At 46.8% G+C, this 20,042-nt stretch overlaps 1 protein-coding gene across 1 annotated transcript; it reads right to left on the bottom strand.

Moving 5' to 3' along the window:
• Window positions 1-743: 743 nt before the first annotated feature.
• GAS8 (growth arrest specific 8) lies at window positions 744-19,932 on the bottom strand. Its single transcript, XM_066582749.1, has 11 exons — window positions 19,829-19,932; window positions 18,103-18,204; window positions 17,457-17,654; window positions 14,225-14,431; window positions 11,929-11,983; window positions 10,527-10,732; window positions 6,365-6,532; window positions 3,962-4,048; window positions 3,550-3,759; window positions 3,396-3,461; window positions 744-1,022 (listed from the first exon to the last, which is right to left on the bottom strand). The coding sequence occupies exons 1-11, from the start codon at window positions 19,829-19,831 to the stop codon at window positions 873-875; spliced, it is 1,452 nt and encodes a 483-aa protein (XP_066438846.1). The 5' UTR covers window positions 19,832-19,932; the 3' UTR covers window positions 744-872.
• Between the last annotated feature and the right edge of the window lie 110 nt (window positions 19,933-20,042).

Here is a 20,042-nt window from a genome sequence, read left to right as displayed (position 1 = left end):
CACTTGTATGTGTCTATATTACTTTATGAATGCCCAGGAGTGATGACTTACTGCAGTGTATCATGCCCATCAAGGTGGAGCTAATGTTTTTCACTACATGCCGTCCCCCATGCTCATTGGCGCCTCCTGTGGAGTAATTTACTCTGTGAGCTGCCAAGGAGAATAGAGGAAGGGATGTGCCAACTGTTCTTGCTGCACTTCTGGCTGTTACTTTTCATGCACATTCAGCCATTGACCCAACAAACTAGACTGGTTGTTTTTTCCTTCTTCTGGATAAACGCTGCAGGACGTAGTTTTCTGTACCCTTTTTCTTTCTTTAGGTCCTATTCCCATATGCACTGGAGATTCTGTTTTCCTGCTGTGTTATGAGAGCAGAAAAACTGAATTCCCTGTCCGTATGGTTACTTTTTATAATGGCGCGAAACGGACCTCATTGACTATAACAGGGTCCGTTCACGTTCTGTCATCCTATCCAGCAATCTACTGCATGGAAAACTTCTGAGATTCTGGTGAAGTTGGGACTGAGCCCTAACCCTGTCCCTATGAAGATCAAAAGCACTAAGCTTCATACTGCCCCCTATCCATAAAAATAGGGACCAGAACAGGAAGGTGATGTATCTTCCCCGTCTCAGACGATAGTCATAACAGGAGATGACATATTGGTCCAGTGTGCCCTGTCATTGAGGACACGTTACCCAGAGAGACATCCCTGCTGCCACTTTCTAGAAATAAAGGCACAGCACTCATTTTTCTAAATACTTTATAGAATATTAAATATTTCCAACAGTAGAAAGTTTTGAGGTTGGGTGTAAAAATATAAACAAACATTTGCAGATGGAGGTTGTAGAGTGTATTAGAGGGTCTGTACAGCTTTAAGGGCTGGACGCCACCAGTCCCGCTGGTCCTTGCCCAAAGCTCTGCCCAGGAACCAGGCTCTCCAGAGGTTTAAACCCCAGCTCTTCTACGGGGATGCTGAACGCCTTCATCTTGGCTTCATATGTGCGGAGCAGGTCGTTGTGTGCCTGGAAAGGTGACGCAATAAAAGTGTTCAGAAAATTAGGGGTGGCATTCTAGAAATTGATAGTCTGATGCAATTACTCCTCCCTCTGTGTACTACATCATATTAAGTCGCAAAAAGCAGTTTCTGGCAATTTTGAACTTTTCCCTTAAGTACCAATCACCGTAAATATATGGTGTTTGGTCCTAGGCTTTAATCTTGTGCCATAGTAAAAATACAGAGCAGGATTAAAGCCTCTGCTCATGCAATCTAGCAGCAGCAGGCCAAGTCCTCAGCTATCAGACACAGACCTGCTTTTGCCTTATAGGCTACATATTAGGGCTCCTACCCACTAGCCATATGTTTTCTTGTGATGCGAGTGAAAACGCATGATTATGAAACCAATGACTTTTTTAATGGTTTCATACTCCTTTGCGATTTTTCATTCAAGCCTCGCAGCGCTAAGAAAAATCAGCGATATCACTCATTGTCTCTAATGGAGCCGGCGGCAGCAGCGCCAGCCCCATTGAAAACATAGGGAGTACATTGCGGACTTCTGTGACAGCTATGGCAGGGGATTCATTCATTCCCGCAGGTACCATTGAATTCAATGAATGGCTGAGCGCCGCTTGTGATTGGCTGAGCGCTGTGACCAATCGCAGGCAGCGCTCAACTGTCATTCAATGGCGGAGTGCTGCCTGTAATTGGCTGAGCGCTCAGCCAATCAGACCAGCGATTTCTGGGGGCAGGGATTTTTTTACTCCCCAGCCGACAGAAGACGACTGCCGAACCGGACAGCTCTTCTAGGTGAGGAATTTTTATTTTTTTTTACAGCTAAGGATGATTTTCAGGGAAGGGTTTATATTTCAAGCCCTTCACCCAAAAATCCTCACTGCAGGAGTTGCCTGTAACCCATTGCTTTCAATGGGGTCACAGCAGTGCTGGCCCCATTGAAAGCAATGGGATAGCATCGCGGACTTCTGCTACAGCTGTGGCAGAGAATTCCTTCATCCCTGCAGCCCCCGCTACATGGGTAAAACCGCTACATGGGTAAAATCGCAAAGCGGTGTCTGATCCTTTAGTATCGTTTTAAACCCTTTACAATCCAATTTTGGATTCAGGGTTTTCTAGGGGCTTTGTCTTTCTGCCTTTAATACAACGGCACCATCTGCTGGCTAAAAGCCAGTACTGCAGTATGTGATGCGCCATTCAGGCTTCGACAGCGGAACGGATGGCAATATACAGTAAGAATACCCTGTTGGATGTCTTCCGACATTGGAGCGGTACACGTTTCAATCAGAATGTCAGAAGACATCCGACAGTGGATTGAAAGAGGTTAAGAGGTAAATGTCTATGGAGGGTGGTTGCACACAGGAGGCCAACTTTCCAGCCAGGAACTTGATGCCCCTCATTCCCAGTAAGGCCAAATGTAATTTCACATGTCCGTAATACAGACCTGTAATCAGATGTGTTACAGATGACATTGCACCCATATTTCATCAGTATTTGATCTGTATTTCCGGTCATTGGTTTTATTTTCTACAGCATAAATACAGATCTGTACTTGCCAAACAGAAAATAATCCCAATGGATGCAAAAACTGACATAAATAGGTCATGCTGCATATTCCATACATCCGAGAATAAGAGCCCATGTGACTAGCTCTATAGACTTACATTAGCCCTATATTACAGTTTGCAAGCCAAAGTCCAAATACAGAGCTATTATATGCTTGTCTTAAAGGGATTCTGTCACCAAGTTCATGAAGTTTGACTTGGAGCTTAACTTCGATTCACAGTGGTGGGCCGTGTCGGCCTCTTCCCACCCACAGCATGCAGTGACAGCTTTCTCCCTATACACAAGAGGAAAAAGAGGTGTCAGTCTGCATGATACGGGCAGGGAGAAGTCAGTATGGCCGGCCTCCATGACTCAGTGCTCAGCTATGAGTCAAACTTCATGAACCTGGTGACAAAATCCCTTTAAAGTGGCTTGAAGCTGAGGATCCCAGCACTCAGGCCCCGCCTACTATACTACTATGACCTATTTAACCAGCAGAGGTTCTTTGTACTTTCACATCTGAGTTAGTGGATGAAATTGGGCTCATGGAAGTATTCGTCAATTGGCCATAAGAAGCATTTCTTGTCCCATGGACTCCTAAGCAATGCAGTTTTCTGGTTGGCAAGGTCTAGAGGGCTGAATTGCTCCCTCTAGTTTACTTTTATGAGGTCCTCTGTTGCACCCCGTTAAAGGTTTCTATCAAAATATCTGGGGTAAAATGAATTTAAAGGGTCTACCGCGTCTCCTTTTCTCATGTATTACTGGGTAATAGATGAGGATGACTATAATGTAAGGCATGAATACCTGCTTCCCTAGTACTCCCACTGGGATGAAGCCCTACCTTGCACACTCTGGCCAGTTCATACTGCAGGTCTTTAATGGCGTTATTCTTGGAGTCCAACACGTCCTGCGCAGAACAAGTGAAATACAAATGTTGTTTACTCATACATACATGCCACATAAAAGGTCTGCTCTACACTGAAGGCGTCTCCTACCTCCAGCTTGCGGGTCACGTTGCTCATTGAGACGGGGTCCAAGTTAGAGGCTGCCAGAACCTCATTGAGTTGCGCTTCCTTCTTCTCTAGAGCGTCTCCCAGAGCCTGTAACTTCCTTTCCAGCAACAAGTTCGTAAAGCCGTTCTTCTGCTGAATCTCCTGAATCGCGGCGGTGAATTTATTGTATAATTCATCTCGCTCGCTCTGGATCTAGGAAGTAGGAAGAATCAAACTGAGTGCAAAAAGTAAGACAAACCAAGCAGGAGTAGTCTACAAACTCTACATGCTGTACCTCCCTCCACGGCGTCATCACTGAACTACATTACCCAGCACACCATTACATATACACTCTGTGTATAGAATGCCACATCCCATTCCTTGGCTCAGGAGCTCACACTCATCCAATGCTCACCTTTTGGAACCTTTGCACTAAAACTTCATGCTCCCATTTCAGGTCACTTAGCTCTTTCTCCGCTGATTTCAGACGTGATTTTGTGCTCTAAAGATATAAATGAATGATTATAAGAATTGCTTTCCGAGTTGTCACCTTGCTGCACACGGGTGATGGTTTTCTTGGAAGCTGGATGATGATGTGATCAGAACTGGATAAACAGTAATTCCCCCCCCCCCCCCCCTTCCGCTGCTCTCATACATGTATACAGATGCATCCATGTGTAACTGCTGTAGATGGAGACTATGGTTGGCCAGGTAGACTTCCACATGGACTACCTGAGACTCTGCTTGTACAGTTACTCCAGGCACTCGCACGAATAACAATTCCCTAATCTATATGCACATGCAGGAGCTTGCTGACTGTTTCACACTAAGGTACCTCTACAAGGAGAAACTGTTGGGCACATAAGTACCGACTGCCATTCCGGTGACCATTGCTCCTTGCTTTTACCCAGCAGAGATAGACTGTCAGAGAATGGGGCAGAGCGGCCCGGAGATCTCTGCCAGCCACCCGCATCCATTCACTGTAACCATAAATCGATCCGCAGCAGCATATACGAGTGCCAAACAGATGTAGAAAAAAAACTCCTTTATTCCTCCAATGATATGTATAGTAGCGACGTTTCGATCACGCCATGTGATCTTTCTCAGGTGATCGACACATCACTGCTATACGTATCTATGGAGGAATAAAGGAGGTTTTTTTTTCTACATCTGTTTGGCATCGTATATGCTGCTGCGGATCGATTTATGGACATATTGCTACTTGGGGGTAACGGTTCGGGCTCCCCACACTGCAGCTGTTGCATCATTGTGGTTGCCTGGTTCCACCCGGATGAGGGTTCTATTGAGTGCTGCTAATGACTGCATTTGTTTCATTCACTGAAACCAGGAGTCACTTAAAGATTGAATGACTCCTGTTTACAGCGAGCAAGAAGTCACTTGGTAGTCGTTCTGTTTCAGTGCCCTCTCGGGTGCGCGTGTATATGGGCTGACAGTTGCCCGAAATTGCTCATTTGAGTAACTATTGGGGAGACTATTGGCCCTTGTAAAGGTACTTTAAGTCTGTGATTGCTGCTCCTTAGACATTACGCAGACTGCTGTAAGTGGCAGTGGACATTCTGCTAAGGGATGAGCAGGGGATTTGCAGTTCCTTGCAGCTCTTCACTGACAGCAGCACAAGGTGGTGTCTGTCGCACTGATTACAGTGATATGTCTGCTGTATGTATCTGTGTAGTAGTTTGGGAGAAACATGCATTTTATTATTAGCAGTTAGACACAGAAGTAGTCCTCGATATTCATGAGCTGCAAGCTAGCCATGCCCACTCAACCCTCCAGCCAATGATTGGCAGCTCTCTCTCTATGCACAATAATAGACAGACAGCAGCCAATCAGTGGCTGGTGAGCGGGGCTACCCACAGCTCATGAATATCCAGGACTACCTAAAGTAGTCCTCTATGCATGTGCTGCTACTGATAAAATGTACTGCACAGACACTCACAGCAGACTTATCGGCGTGATTGTCACTATATTATGCTGCCCACAGAGAGGGGTGCTATAAAATGGTAACAGAGTCTCATTAAAGGCGTTGTCCACTTCTTAACTATACCAACCCGGGTGGCTGTCCAGTGTACAGAGTTGTCAGCTTCTGTCTCCATACACACTGATAGCGGCCCTGCAAACAGCTGATCACCATAGGCCCTGAGCAGTGGACCCCACCAATCGAAGACCCATCCTGAGGATATATCCTCAATAGTTTGACAAGGGCCTATCGCTTGGGATCGCCGCTGATCAGATGACTGAGTGCCCAAACATTACACCGCACCGTATTATACTAAAGTCCATATAACACTGCACTTTGCAAATAATATCCCTTTTAGCCCTTAAATAATACTGGGTAGTTTTAGTGTGATCCTGGGGCCCTTTTGGGCGACTGCTGAGTTTTGCTCTACCTGTGCAGCCTGCATTGTATATAATGCACTGCTATGGGCTACAGTGGAATGAGAGGTTGCTTTAAACCACAATTGTACCCCGCTGTACTGCAAATATAAGCGGCTGCAACATCCTAGCAATTAACTATGCTTCATTCCAAGAGAATGAATGCATGCAAAATACCATGAAAATCCATTAAAAACAGACTTCATAGGAAGTAGATAAATGGCCAGAGCGCAGCATGTACTACCAGCGGGATTTCCTTCAAGACAGACTCCCTATTGAGCCAATCAAAGTGATATTAAGCTCCTGAGGATGTGGACAAAAGTGTCGCTGGCTTCCAGCGTGAAATTATGTATCCTAGTGAGAAGACTGGAGAGGACACATACTCGCCCCACAGCGGGTTACACAGACAGGTGGAGGGACTTACTGCCAGAGATGTCTTGTCCTTTTCATAATTGGCTAGTTGTCGCTGGAACTCGGCCACTTCCTCGCGAGCCTTCTGCAATGGCTCAGTGAGACGACGGTTTTGTAGCTGGAGGTCTGCCATCTCTTTTTCTAAACGGTTTTCCTTTTTACGCATCTCCTCCATCTGCTCCTGTAATAGAAGGCATAAAAAGGGCTGCTACAATGGAATTTTATTATTCCTCTACAATGTAAAATGCCGAGGGACACTCAGAAATAACAAAATATTTTTCGTTCAATCTGCAGCTATCTCCAGCATATACATGCCCGTATGGCTCGGGTGAATGAGCATGTTATATTCCAGTGGTGCCGAACCTGTGGCATGCAGAACTCTCCCAGCTGGCACATGCGCCAGTGGCTGCTTACCATTGTAGTAAATACCGGCCGGGGTGCCACAGCTTCCCTGCCGGTATTCACTCAGCGGCGCTGATCCCAGGTGCATACTGTGACGTCAGTATGCACCCGGGATCCTCCTCCCCTGATGTCTCCATCCTTGGTTCCGCGAGAGCAGAGGGGAGGAGGCGTCCGGACGCACACACTGACGTCACAGAGTGCACCTGGGATCAGCGCCAGCAACAGTGCTGAGCAGAGGAGCAGCGACGCTTCAACGAGGAGTGGGTAAGTATATGGGTCCCAAGGGGGCACTATTACTACTGATATAGGGAATATTATTAGTAATAGTGTACCCTATATTGGCCCCAGCAATAATGGCATTACTACTGGGGCCGCTGTGGGGCGTCACTAGGGCTGCTGTGGCTATTGTGGGGGTCACTCTTACTGCTGGGCCCACTGTGGGGGACACTATTACTACTGAGGCCGCTGTGGGAGACACTATTACTACTGGGGCCGCTGTGGGAGACACTATTACTACTGGGGCCGCTGTGGAAGACACTATTACTACTGGGGCCGCTGTGGGAGACACTATTACTACTGGGGCCGCTGTGGGGGTCACTATTACTACTGGGGCCGCTATGGGGGTCACTATTAATACTAGGGCCGTTGTGGGGGTCACTATTGATACTGGGGCTGCTGTGGGGGTCACTATTACCGCTGAAGCCACTGTGGGGGTCACTACCACTACAGAGCCACTGTGGTGGTCACTATTACTACTGAGGCCGCTGTGGGAGACACTATTACTACTGGGGCCGCTGTGGGAGACACTATTACTACTGGGGCCGCTGTGGGAGACACTATTACTACTGGGGCCGCTGTGGGAGACACTATTACTACTGGGGCCGCTGTGGGGGTCACTATTACTACTGGGGCCGCTATGGGGGTCACTATTAATACTAGGGCCGTTGTGGGGGTCACTATTGATACTGGGGCCGCTGTGGGGGTCACTATTGATACTGGGGCCTATGTGGGGGTCACTATTGATACTGGGGCTGCTGTGGGGGTCATTATTACCGCTGAAGCCACTGTGGGGGTCACTACCACTACAGAGCCACTGTGGGGGTCACTATTACTACTAGGGCTACTGTGAGGTCACAATTATTACTGAGTCCAATGTCGGAGTCAATATTCCTGCAGAGACCACTGTGGGGGTCAGTGTTACTGCAGAGACCACTGTGGGGGTCAGTGTTACTGCAGAGACCACTGTGGGGGTCAGTGTTACTGCAGAGACCACTGTGGGGGTCAGTGTTACTGCAGAGACCACTGTGGGGGTCAGTGTTACTGCAGAGACCACTGTGGGGGTCAGTGTTACTGCAGAGACCACTGTGGGGGTCAGTGTTACTGCAGAGACCACTGTGGGGGTCAGTGTTACTGCAGAGACCACTGTGGGGGTCAGAGTTACTGCAGAGACCACTGTGGGGGTCAGTGTTACTGCAGAGACCACTGTGGGGGTCACTGTTACTGCAGAGACCACTGTGGGGGTCACTGTTACTGCAGAGACCACTGCGGGGGTCACTGTTACTGCAGAGACCACTGCGGGGGTCACTGTTACTGCAGAGACCACTGTGGGGGTCACTGTTACTGCAGAGACCACTGTGGGGGTCACTGTTACTGCAGAGACCACTGGGGGGGGGTCACTGTTACTGCAGAGACCATTGTGGGGGTCACTGTTACTGCAGAGACCATTGTAGGGGGTCACTGTTACTGCAGAGACCATTGTGGGGGTCACTGTTACTTCAGAGACCACTGTGGGGGTCACTGTTACTTCAGAGACCACTGTGGGGGTCACTGTTACTTCAGAGACCACTGTGGGGGTCACTGTTACTTCAGAGACCACTGTGGGGGTCAGTGTTACTGCAGAGACCACTGTGAGGATCACTGTTAATGCAGAGACCACTGTGAGGATCACTGTTAATGCAGAGACCACGGTGGGGGTCACTGTTACTGCAGAGACCACTGTGGGGGTCACTGTTACTGCAGGGACCACTGTGTGGGTCACTGTTAATGAAGAGACCCATGTGGTCTCTCTTCTGTTACTGCTGAGGCCACTGTGGGGGTCACTATTACTACTGAGACCACTGTGGGGGTCACTATTACTACAGAGACCACGGTGGGGGTCACTATTACTACAGAGACCACGGTGGGGGTCACTATTACTACAGAGACCACGGTGGGGGTCACTATTACTGCAGAGACCACTGTGGGGGTCACTGTTAATGAAGAGACCACTGTGGTCTCTCTTCTGTTACTGCTGAGGCCACTGTGGGGGTCACTATTATTACTGAGGCCACTGTGGGGGTCACTATTACTACTCAGGCCACTGTGGGGGTCACTATTACTACTGAGGCCACTGTGAGCGTCACTATTATTACTGAGGCCGCTGTGGGGGTCACTATTACTTCTGAGGCCACTGTGGGGGTCACTATTACTACTGCGGCCACTGTGGGGGTCACTACTACTGCAGCCACTATGACAGCTGAAGCTGGGGAAAGAGGAATTTCAACATGCTGATCTTTTGCTGTCAAAAGAGAATAGCTGCTCCCAGAGTCTGACAGCGGCTTACTTCCTTCTCCCCACTGAGTAGACATGCATGCTCAGCTGTACATGCATATGTATGGGAAAGGCAGGTCGGAAAGTAGTGTCGGCCGAACAGCTACCTAAAGTGCATGGCCTGCTGTAGTGCTGCTTATGTTGGCAAAAACAATAGACAAGGACTAATGAAATCCAACTTTGGTCCCTTCTGCTCTCAGTACATGTATGTTGGGGCCAACCACGTTTTTCACAAGAAAAGCCAAGTGCAGCTGATGGAATCCAATCAAGTATCCGTGGCATATCCTCTGGATATTTCATAGCTATACATAAAGGAAAATTTATTTAAAATTACCCTCCGGTCTTGGACAAACAAAGATGGCTGGACCGCTTCTCTGACAATTAGTATGCATCATTAGTCCACGACACTATATGGTGCTTTCAATGGCTAGTGATGCCCACATAAAAAGCAATGACCAGTCAGAGCAGCAAGCAGGAATGGAGATTTATAAAACAGTCTAAAATCAAAAATGTCTTTGTTGCCTATAGCAACCAATCACAGAGCTCCTTTCATTTTTCAACGGCATATATTGAAATGAAAGCTGAGCTTTGATTGGTTGCTATAAGAAAGAAAGACAGCTTTAATTTAAGACAATTATATAAATCACCTCTGAAGTGTCTTAGACTACTGATGCCTACTAATCCATAACGTGCATCAGGTAGTCAGGGAACTGGTGCAGCCATCTTTCTCCAGCACCAGAGGGTCGCTTTAAAGGGGTTGCCCTATTTCTAGCTTCTTTGCTGCAGGAAACAGACAGCTCTATATAATGTGTAGAGGCCCAGAGTGGTACTGCAGGTGAAGTGCTATGGAAATGACTTTAAGACTCAGTCTGCAGTACAAATCCGGGTCACTGCACATTGTATAGGGCTGTATGCTTCCCGCAGCAGAACAGCTAGAAGTAGGACAACCCTTTTAAAGTGTAACACTACCTTTGTGGAGATTTGAGGTATAAATCCAAAATATTCACACTAGTCATTTAAATCCTGGATGGTTCTTTACCTGCAAAATCCTAATGGTGGATACAAGCAAGCTGAGCTCTACAAATCTACGTTTCTCCTGAATACTGCAATGTCCCCAGTTCTATCAGTTGACAAATGCCCGTCTCCTGGCCCCACCACTACAGAGGCCTCCTTGCTTCACATACCTTAAGTGAGTTGATGAGAGCTAAGTTATTGAGTGTGATGTCATTGTAATAGTTCTTGATGTCACTGAAGGCCTTCTCATGGTTCTTCATCAGCGTATTGATCTGTCCGTTCTTCCGCTCCTCAATCTCGTGGATTTCTGTCTTTCTGCGGAGGTCCAGCTCGTCTCGCAGCAATTGCATCTTCTTAATGTATTTGGACTCAATTTCTGCACGTGGGATCAGAGAGGACAAAATGGTTGTCTGGTTTAGAAAAAAACATTTTCAAGTACCCCATTGGAGAATTTTGAGTTATGCAATCAGACAATTTTTTTTTAAATGTGCCCAAGGTAGCGGCAAATATAAGGTGAAAAAAAAAGACAATCCTCTCACACGATCCCCCACCGATCCCATTCTGTCAGTGCTTGATTCTGCACTGCTTTCCACTTCCTACTGCAATGATGACATTCTGACACAGAGACATTTGACAACTGCAGATAATGTTTTACTACCACGCTAGGCAGGTCTCAAAATATCCTTCCTGCAGCCTGGATAACCTGTTTTATAAAAGTTGGTCCCCTATTCGGGGCCCTAATCTATCAGTTAGAGAAGAATGCAGCTACACAGAGCGTCTCTCAGCCTGGTGGACCCAACTGCCCCCGAAGATCATGATCCGCCCAATGATTTCAAATGAGAAGCTGTGTAATGCTTTATTTCCCCTGTAGTGGAGCTGCAATTAAAAATGGACACGCGAGCGATTTTTCTCTTGGACTGATGTTCTGAAAAATCACAACATGTTCTATTTTTGGGCAATTCTTATTTCAGAATTGCCAATTATTTCCTATGAGAGCCTGAAAATAATTGAATCGCACTCACTGTGATTTTTATGCGAGTGCGATGCGATTTTTCTATTTTTACTATTGAAAAAACCTTCAATTTTAACACGTGTGACAATCATAAGTGCAGTGATGCGCTGCGTCTTTCTGAAAGAAGGCATTGCAAAAAAAAAATCACAGGTTTATGAGTGCGATATCGGCACAAGTTTCTCAGACTGATATCGCACTTGCCTGTCTGAATATACCCTTATAAAGAAATCTGCAATGGCAGACAGACACAGTATAATAGCCATGTTGTTCACGACCCTCGGCTCCCTCCATGTTTTTCGGTTTTGCACTGCTTCTTTCAGTGGTGTGATATCCATGCCATATCAGCTTTGACAGTATCAGCCATTGTTTCCATTTGCCACTGATCTGTCCAAGCATTATAGGTTTTTCTAGCGACTCTGCTCAGATTACATGGCCAAAATACGTGAGTCTGAGCCCGGTCATCTTACCCTCCAGTGATACATCGGGCCTTATACGATTCAGGACTTCTCGGTTTGTTCCTCTTGCTGTATACGCAGCAGCTTTCGCCAGCCATAACTAACCTTTTACTTGTCTTTTAAAATCATTCCTCTGACGTGTGATCTCTTCATCTTGTTTCTAAGGAAAAACAAAATATAAACCTAAGGGATTTATAAGGCGAGAGATAAGGGGAATCCTTACAGAGGATGTTCACCATTGTAAATCCAAATAAAGGCGCTTTAAGATGGAACGATTATGATTTACAAAACGAGCAAAAGTGAATGATAATCGTTCAGTCTAAATGCAGCCGACGACTAAACGAGAATCAGTCACTTCTCACAAGCCGTTCATTTTATGCAGACATAAAAATCATGGTTGGCTTGCTCCGTTTACACAGCGCTTGTTCAGTCGCTCTCAGTCACTTATAATGCGAATGTGAAAGACTGAACGATTCTCATCTGAACGAGCCAACGATGCATCTGCCTGTATAAACGGGCTGCACAAGAGCCAACGAGTTAACGAGGAGGTCATTCGCTTCTTCAAACAATGAATTGGTTTGTCTAAATGGGCTTAAACGCGTTCTGCTTTTGCGTTCTTCTATTCTCCATACAGACAAGATAAAAAGTGTATAGAGAGCGCCTCAGGAAATAAATTCTTTGGACAGACGAAAAAATATATGTAAAGCAACCGTCAGCGTGGGCAGTTGTAGAAAAACCCTTGGTTAGTACTCAATTCTTCATCGATCCTTCTTGATGCAAGGAGAGCTTGAGAAAGGTGCGTGTTTATGCACCGAAACGCGTTGCCACCGAATAAAGTCTTTTCCTTTAGTGTACACGTGGAAGTCTGTGTACTTGGATACTTGTGGATGACACTCAGAGGAGGGGGCTTCTGTTGATCATATCCCCCTCCTTTTCAAGTAAGTGTTCTTTTGCCATTCCTCATATGGGAGTTGTTTACTCCTTTTTCTGTTTTACTCTCTTCATATGAGCGCAGAAATTCCTTTTTCTTGACATTATTCCATACAGACAAGAAGGTGCCTTGCACAATCACATGGAGGGGGGGGGGGGGGGGTTCTTGTGATTGTCGGTTTGCAGCAAGGTGCACCCCACCGTCGACACATGGAACAGCAACTATGGCCATGGACAGTACGTGGCTTTCACAGCCCACTGGATGAATATTTTGAAGTACGATGCAGCACCACAAGGTCAGGCATTACTGACACCTACACGGTTTTGCTGGTCTTGGATGTATCTAGAGCAGACCGGACACTTTATCTTTAGTCCTGTTTTAGAAGCAGATGCAAGTGAACGCAGCCTATAAATCCTAATAACTGGTGAGAGTTACAATGGTGACAATATATCGCTGCAAAGGGAAAAATCAACTCAAAGCCCTACTTACTAATATAAAGATGTGCAAGGGCAGGTACAAACACCACAGGCAGATTGCTATACGGAAGAGCATTGCACTAGTGCAAGATACTGATGAGCAATCACTTACCATATATTATACCACATACCATATATTGGGGAGAGGGCTGCTTAGTATTATACTTGCACATAGATAAGGCATAAAAAGAGTGCCAGTCTACTGATATGTGTAGTGCACCAACCTATTGATGACGCCACATACAACATACAGGTTTCCCTGCACCTCACAAGTGGACCACACTGGACCGACACCCCGGACTCCCCCAGCAACTAAAGCCAGACTGCTTACTGCAAAAAAATATGAAAAATACAAGGTATGAGTTAATATTCTGGCCAAAATACGTGAGCTCCCTGTGCAGTGATATGTTTGTAAATGTTAGCGTAAGGACTTGCAAAATAACAAGGGCTTATGACGTGGCTTGTGAGCTCACATATTTTGGACAAAATATTAACCAATACCTCGTATTTAACATTATTTTGGAAGTACGCAGTCTGGCGTTAGTTGCTGAGGGGTTCCAGGGTGTTGGTCCAGTGTGGTTCAATTGTGAGGTGCAGGGCAAACGGCCAGCTGAATCCGTATGTAGCGTCATCAATAGGCTGTAAGTCTGCATGGTGCACTACACGTATCCGTGGGACTGGCAGCCTTTTTATGCCTTATAATACTAAGCAGCCCCTCTCTCCAATATGTGGTAGGTGTGCGAGTGATTGTTCATCAGTATCTTGCACTTGTGCAATGCTTCTCCGTATAGCAATCAGCCCGTTGCCTGCGTTCTGTTGGGAAGCAGTGTTTGCACCTGCCCTTGTAGATCTTTGGCCACACTTTCCGATATACTGATACAATAGTCAAAGCAGCTTATAAATCCTAATAACTGTAAGTCTAACTTGAGATTTTCACTGTACATTCATGGTACATTCTGGAGCTCGTAATTCATCATTGCACTTGTTTTCTTACCATCTTGAGGTTCTTCACCACCATCTCATTGGCCAGCTCCTGCTCCTTGGCTTCCAATTGCAGACCGCGCATATCTTTGCGTAAGAGGCTCTCCTGTGTGTCATGCTCCTTCTGTGTCAGCTTCATAGTGACGCTGCCTTCTGCTTTCAGCTCTGAAGTGTTGTTGTGGTGCTCGTATAGCAGATGCTTAACTTTCTGCTTGTATACCTAAACCAGGAGAATGAAAACCAGAGATCAGCAACAAGTGACAACCATTATCCCGAGTACAAAATCAGGCTTAGCCCGCTTTCACACGGCTAAGAAACTTGCGCAGGATTTGTGCATTGTGAGACGTACGAATCTCACACTAATATGAACCCCATTCTTTTGAATGGAGACACATACATGAGCAATGTTTTCCCGCACCCCTGTATGTCCTATCTTTTCGCATCCCTCGGAAGGCATTGCCCATTGTTTTCACTAGGACAGTAAAACACTTTGCACGCCACGAGTGTGATCTGAGGTTTCCCATTGAAAACAATGGGAAACACTTGCCGATCCTCCGACACGGCTGAAAGCCACACCAGAGGATCGCTACTTCACAGAAGCGATGGGAGGCTTGCGGGCATCGCTGTGAAAACGCTTGTTAGCAAGCGCAATATTGGGTAGAAATTCTAGGCCTGGTAACTTGCTCGCCCGTGTGTTTGTAGCCTAAGACCGGCTGTCATTTCCGAGTCCGCATACAGTGAGGAGGGGAACCAGAGCTAGTTGTCAATAGAAACAGTCAGCAAGTTGTTGACAGGCTTATCCCCATCTATAATGGAAGAGGGCAGCTAGTTTTGTCCACATTGAATCATGTATGGAGGCTGGTGTAAAGACCTCACTGAATGGAAATCACCAAAGCAAGGAAAGTGCAAGCCTTGGGCTTGCAATAAATGCTTTAGAGATTTCCACTCTGAAGCCAGCACAATTGTAACTGCATGTAGCGATTTCAGGCACCAGGGTGGAGCCTCAGGTTTGGTAGCTGTAGGCCTGGAGAGTAGTCAGGGAAGAGCCAGGAGTCAGCAATGGGAGGTCTCAGTTTGCAGTACAGATGGATGAGGCAGGTAGCGTAGTCAGAAGGGAAGACAGAAGTTGGTATCAGGAGGTCTTGTAGCAATATAAGAGGAGCAGGCAGAAGTGGAGCTTGATCAATGCTGTGGAGCAGAATAATCACACAAGGAAAGAGTGTCAGCGCCAGGCTTTTACAGGAAGTATAATCTAGAACAGGGGCTGGATAGTAGGATCTGGAAAAAAGGTCAAGGTATGCAGAGGAACTGCCCAAGTCTGGATGGCTCAATAGGGAGAGCCACCGACTAGAGCACAGGAGGTTGTGGCTTTAAGCCTTGACAATGCAGCTATAACCATACCCTTCAAATTAATGCTAGGGCTAGGCACTTTTGTGTACTAAGATGCATTAAACACAATTTTGTTCATTATGAGGAGTTTGGCGAAACAAATATCGTGCTGAGGACGAAGGAGATGATGATAAATGATTTCCCGGCTTCGTGAGCCCAGAATTAGTCGCTGCCTCAGGGAAGTTTCTTTGTGTCAAAGAAGCTGCTGACTTAATGGAGATTCACGCTCTGTGCCTGCTGTTTCCCAAGACCCGGCACAACTGTCAGCAAGGTAAGCAGCACAACTTGGATGAGATGGCAGAAGGAGACATTATTAAAAGACAGAGCCAGTAGCATCTGGAAGACTTTCATTAACTCGGACCTGGAAGCAAGAACAAGGATAAAGGAAAATCAACCCCCCCAATATTGTACACACCAATACCTACCTGAAAATGCAATGAGAGCGGGCCCTTGATTTATTGCAAGAACATATCCGTATCAAATTTGGCCACAGGCATCAGAGTCCTGTCAGCAAACCCCACAGAACTCAATCCATGGGGGCTACTGTTATGTTACCAATCTCCCCCATCTCTGCAGATCTCTTGCAGTGTACAGTTGAGCACCATTCTTAAATAGATCATGGATACATTTATAAGTGTGTGATCAGCTTTAACCCGTTCCTGCCCCATGACATGACTGTAGCTGACAGCTGGCGCCCAGCCGTGATCACAGAGAACACTAATCCCTGCCGTTCACCCCTGACATCCCACGATCACTATTGATCACGGCATGTACAAGGTTAATAGCAGGAGGTAGCTCCCTCTGTAACGATATCAGCCCTCCACCATCCAATTGCATAGAGCCATGGGGTCGCCAACGCAACTGAATGGGTGTCAATGGCTTCTAATGTGTAAGAATACAGACAATACACTGCAGTACAGAAGTACTGCAGTGTATTATCTGAGTGATCAAAAGATTGCATGTCCAAGTCCCCTAAGATGACATAAACGAAAGGTAAAATAAATAAAAAGTCAAAAAAATCCATGTTAAGAAAATAACAGAAAACCACTAGAGATGAGCGAGCACACTCGTTAAGGCGATTTACTCGAGAGAACATCGCCTTTTTTGAGTACCTGCTGGCTCGCCCCTGAAGATTTTGGGGGGAAGCGGGGGGTTGCGGAGAGGATCGGGAGGGAGAGACAGAGAGATCTCTCTCACTCTCCACCCCGCTCCCCTCCCCTCCGCCCTCCCCCCCCCTAATCTTCAGGGACGAGCCAGCAGGTACTCGAAAAAGGCGATGCTCTCTCACGGCAAAATGTGATTTTGGGGTCATCCTAATTGTACCGATCCATGTAAAAGTTATCATGTCATCGTACCATATATGAAACGCGTAAAAAATAAATAAATAAAACTGATCATTTTTTTTCACCCACCTTTCCCCTACCAAAAAGAATCAATAAAAGTTAAGAGTCCAGGTAATATGCGAGATCATGTGGTATCTGATTACTACATAGCGGTCCAGGGGGCGGGATGTGCTCTCTGGTGTCCCTATGCCCTAAGGCTGCCTGTGTAAGGGCGATGATCCGCGGGCGATTCACATGCTGCAAAGCTTTCCATAGAGTTGCTATGGAAAGCGCAGCGCCGGTGTCCATGAGCGGAGAATCATAGCAAGTCTCTGCTCGCGGGATTTAAATCGTGGCATGCCGCGATTCTCCGCGGTGAGTCTATCTATCAGACAGGCTCATCTCAGAGACCTGTCAGGGATCCCTCCTCCCCCCCGTGGCGGAATATCGCTAGCGATATTCCGTCTCGGCCGTGGACAGGGAGCGTTACTCGGCATAGAGTGAGAGGCTCTTTAACTTCTCGGTCACACATACCTTGATTTCCACCTGATGCCTTTCCTCTGCCTGCTCCATCTCATGGTCCTTGTTGCGGAGTTCAGATTTCTTCTCTTCCAGCTGGCGGCAGGTGATCTCCCAGAAAGTGTGGATCTTATCGCGTTCCAACTGGAAGTAGTTTCTTTCCTCCCGTTCTCGCTCCAGCTCCTCCCTCAGACGCACTATGTGCTCCTCCAGCTATGAGCAGACAACGTACTATCAATTATATGTCACATGTAGAGATGAGCGAGCATATTCGGTAAGGCGATATACTCGAGAGGGCATCGCCTTTTCGAGTACCTGCTGGCTCGTCCCTGAAGATTCGGGGGGGCCGCAGGGGGTTGCAGAGGGGATCGGGAGGGAGAGAGAGAGGGCTCTCTCTCACTCTCCTCCCCGCTCCCCCTCGCCGCCCCTGACCCCTGTGAATCTTCAGGGATGAGCCAGCAGGTACTTAAAAAGGCGATGCCCTCTCGAGTAGATCGCCTTACCGAGCATGCTCGCTCATCTCTAGTCACATGTACATGTTCTACGCAGAACCGGGACAAAAAGCGGATATGACATCGCTGGGCGATATGCCCCAAACACCCCACTGACGAAGTAAGTCACCCTAAAATAAAGTATACTCCTGTCCCCTTCTATGCATTACCTGTTCTTTGCTCATCTCATCAGTCGCCAATCCATCGACCACCCCAGGGCTCTTCTTGCCTTTGGCGGACTTTTTCTTCGGCGAAGTTGTCTTTTTGGGTGGCTGAAAAACAGATCAAAACGTCACAAAGTGCACAAAACTGCAGGAAACTATATAATGAGACTGACTGTACATTTAAAGAGGTTTCACGAGTTTAACCCGTCCTGACATGGGCCGTACATGAGCCGAGCGCACTACATACACGGCGGGTGTCAGCTATTTGTGGCAGAACCCCATTTGGCATCTCCGTGTCTGTAAGGCCGGTCTCACGCAACCCGACTTCAATTGCGGGTTACCCGGACGATCCGCGGTAATACCCGGGCATTGAAAGGCATGGACTTTCGTCGATTCGCTCACATGTGGGTAGAAATTGCGTATTTGAAAGAAAAATCGCAGCATGCTGTATTTTAACGCGGATTCCGCTTCTATCGTCTCCACTGATGTCTTTGGATGCGGGCGATCCGCAGTGAGAGAGACTATCGCCTGGGCGCCCACTGCGCGATGTTCTGATGTCACTCCACCTGGCAAGCTTTCTTCCACGCGGGTGATAAGGTGTACATTCGTGGGGAAAAACGTACGCATACGCGACAGCTCGCAATTCGTTTCCGCAATGGCTCGCAGGTCTTCTGCTGCGGATCTCCACAAGCAGAATCTGAGCCGTCCGTGTGAGCCCGGCCGAAAAGTCCGATCGATTAGAATAATGCATTATTTATATCGCAGAGTGAAGGCGGACAGAAAAAAAAAAACACAAACCGCCAGAATTGCACTTTTTTGGTCGCCCTGAATCCAAGAAAAAATAAAAAAAATTTAAAAACTATCAAAAAGTCATATGTACCCCAAAATGGTACCAATAGAAACTACAAGTCCCCCAAAAAACAAGTCCTCACACAACTATGGCGACGGGGAAACTAAAAAAAAAAGATATGGCGGCAGAAAATATTTTTTTTTTTGTAAAACTTTTATATTTTTTTTAAATTAATACCACAAATAAAACTGTACAAATTCGGCATTACTATAATCGTAGCGACGCACAGAATACAGTTATTACGCCATTCTTGCTGCCGAGTGTACCCCGTAAGAAAGACCCCCTAAAAATGGCACAACTGCATTTTTTCCATTTCTCTTCACTCCGAAAATTATAAAAACTTTTCCAGCACATTATACACTAAAAAATACCGCCGAAAAATACAACGCGTCCCGCAGAGTACGAGCGCTCAGACCGCGACGCCGACCGGAAATTAGAAAAGTTATGAAAGGAGAAAACAAAAATGAAAAAAAAAATTAAATATGTTTTATTAAAAAAAACCAAAAAACTATAGAAACTTCCCATTGTCGTAATCGTAGCGACCCGCAGAATAACGTGTGCGCCATTTGTGCTGCGATGTTTAGCATTTTCTTCGCACGTTACAGGATGCGTTAACAAGTACAGCTCGGCGCGCAATAAACGAACGCCAAATACAAAAACGTTCCGGCTCTTCGAAGGCGAGGATGATCAGTAGAAAAACAAAACTTGTCTGGGTCCACAAGGGGTTAAATAGCCAGGACTGCCCCCCCCCCCCCCCCCAAACATATAGAGACATTCTCTGCTGCTGGGAAAGCTGGGTGACCACCGGCCTCCATGTAATGGTGACTGCTATATGGTCAGTATTAGGCCCCTTGTGGGAGCCCACACGGGGCCCCTTCTCACCATGTTGGCCCCTTCTTCTGCCCCTCGGATACAACAGTAGCTGTCAGTAAGCGTCTCCTAGCAACCGAGCCTCGCGAGATCTCACTTTACAGCAGCACTTCCGGTTTCTGGGCGGTTGCTATGGAGACCGTGCTGGCCGCAGCTGATGCGTGTCATACCTGCAGCTACCTGCAGATGGCAGCACTGCAGTGTTGCTATGTCTCCTCAATGAGGA

This window comes from Eleutherodactylus coqui, chromosome 11 (assembly GCF_035609145.1).
Source record: "Eleutherodactylus coqui strain aEleCoq1 chromosome 11, aEleCoq1.hap1, whole genome shotgun sequence".
Taxonomy (NCBI): Eukaryota; Metazoa; Chordata; class Amphibia; order Anura; family Eleutherodactylidae; genus Eleutherodactylus; species Eleutherodactylus coqui.
The sequence above is the reverse complement of the archived record's forward strand: the minus strand, read 5'-3'. Positions and strand labels throughout refer to the sequence as shown.

What these genes read in the sequence shown, in the direction of transcription:
- GAS8 (XM_066582749.1), bottom strand. An exon ending in CTCTCATCAACTCACTTAAG is followed by an intron (nt 6,533 to 10,526) that starts GTATGTGAAGCA and finishes CTTCTATTACAG; the next exon opens with GAGCAGATGGAGGAGATGCG. An exon ending in AACTGGCCAGAGTGTGCAAG is followed by an intron (nt 1,023 to 3,395) that starts GTAGGGCTTCAT and finishes TCACCTTTCCAG; the next exon opens with GCACACAACGACCTGCTCCG.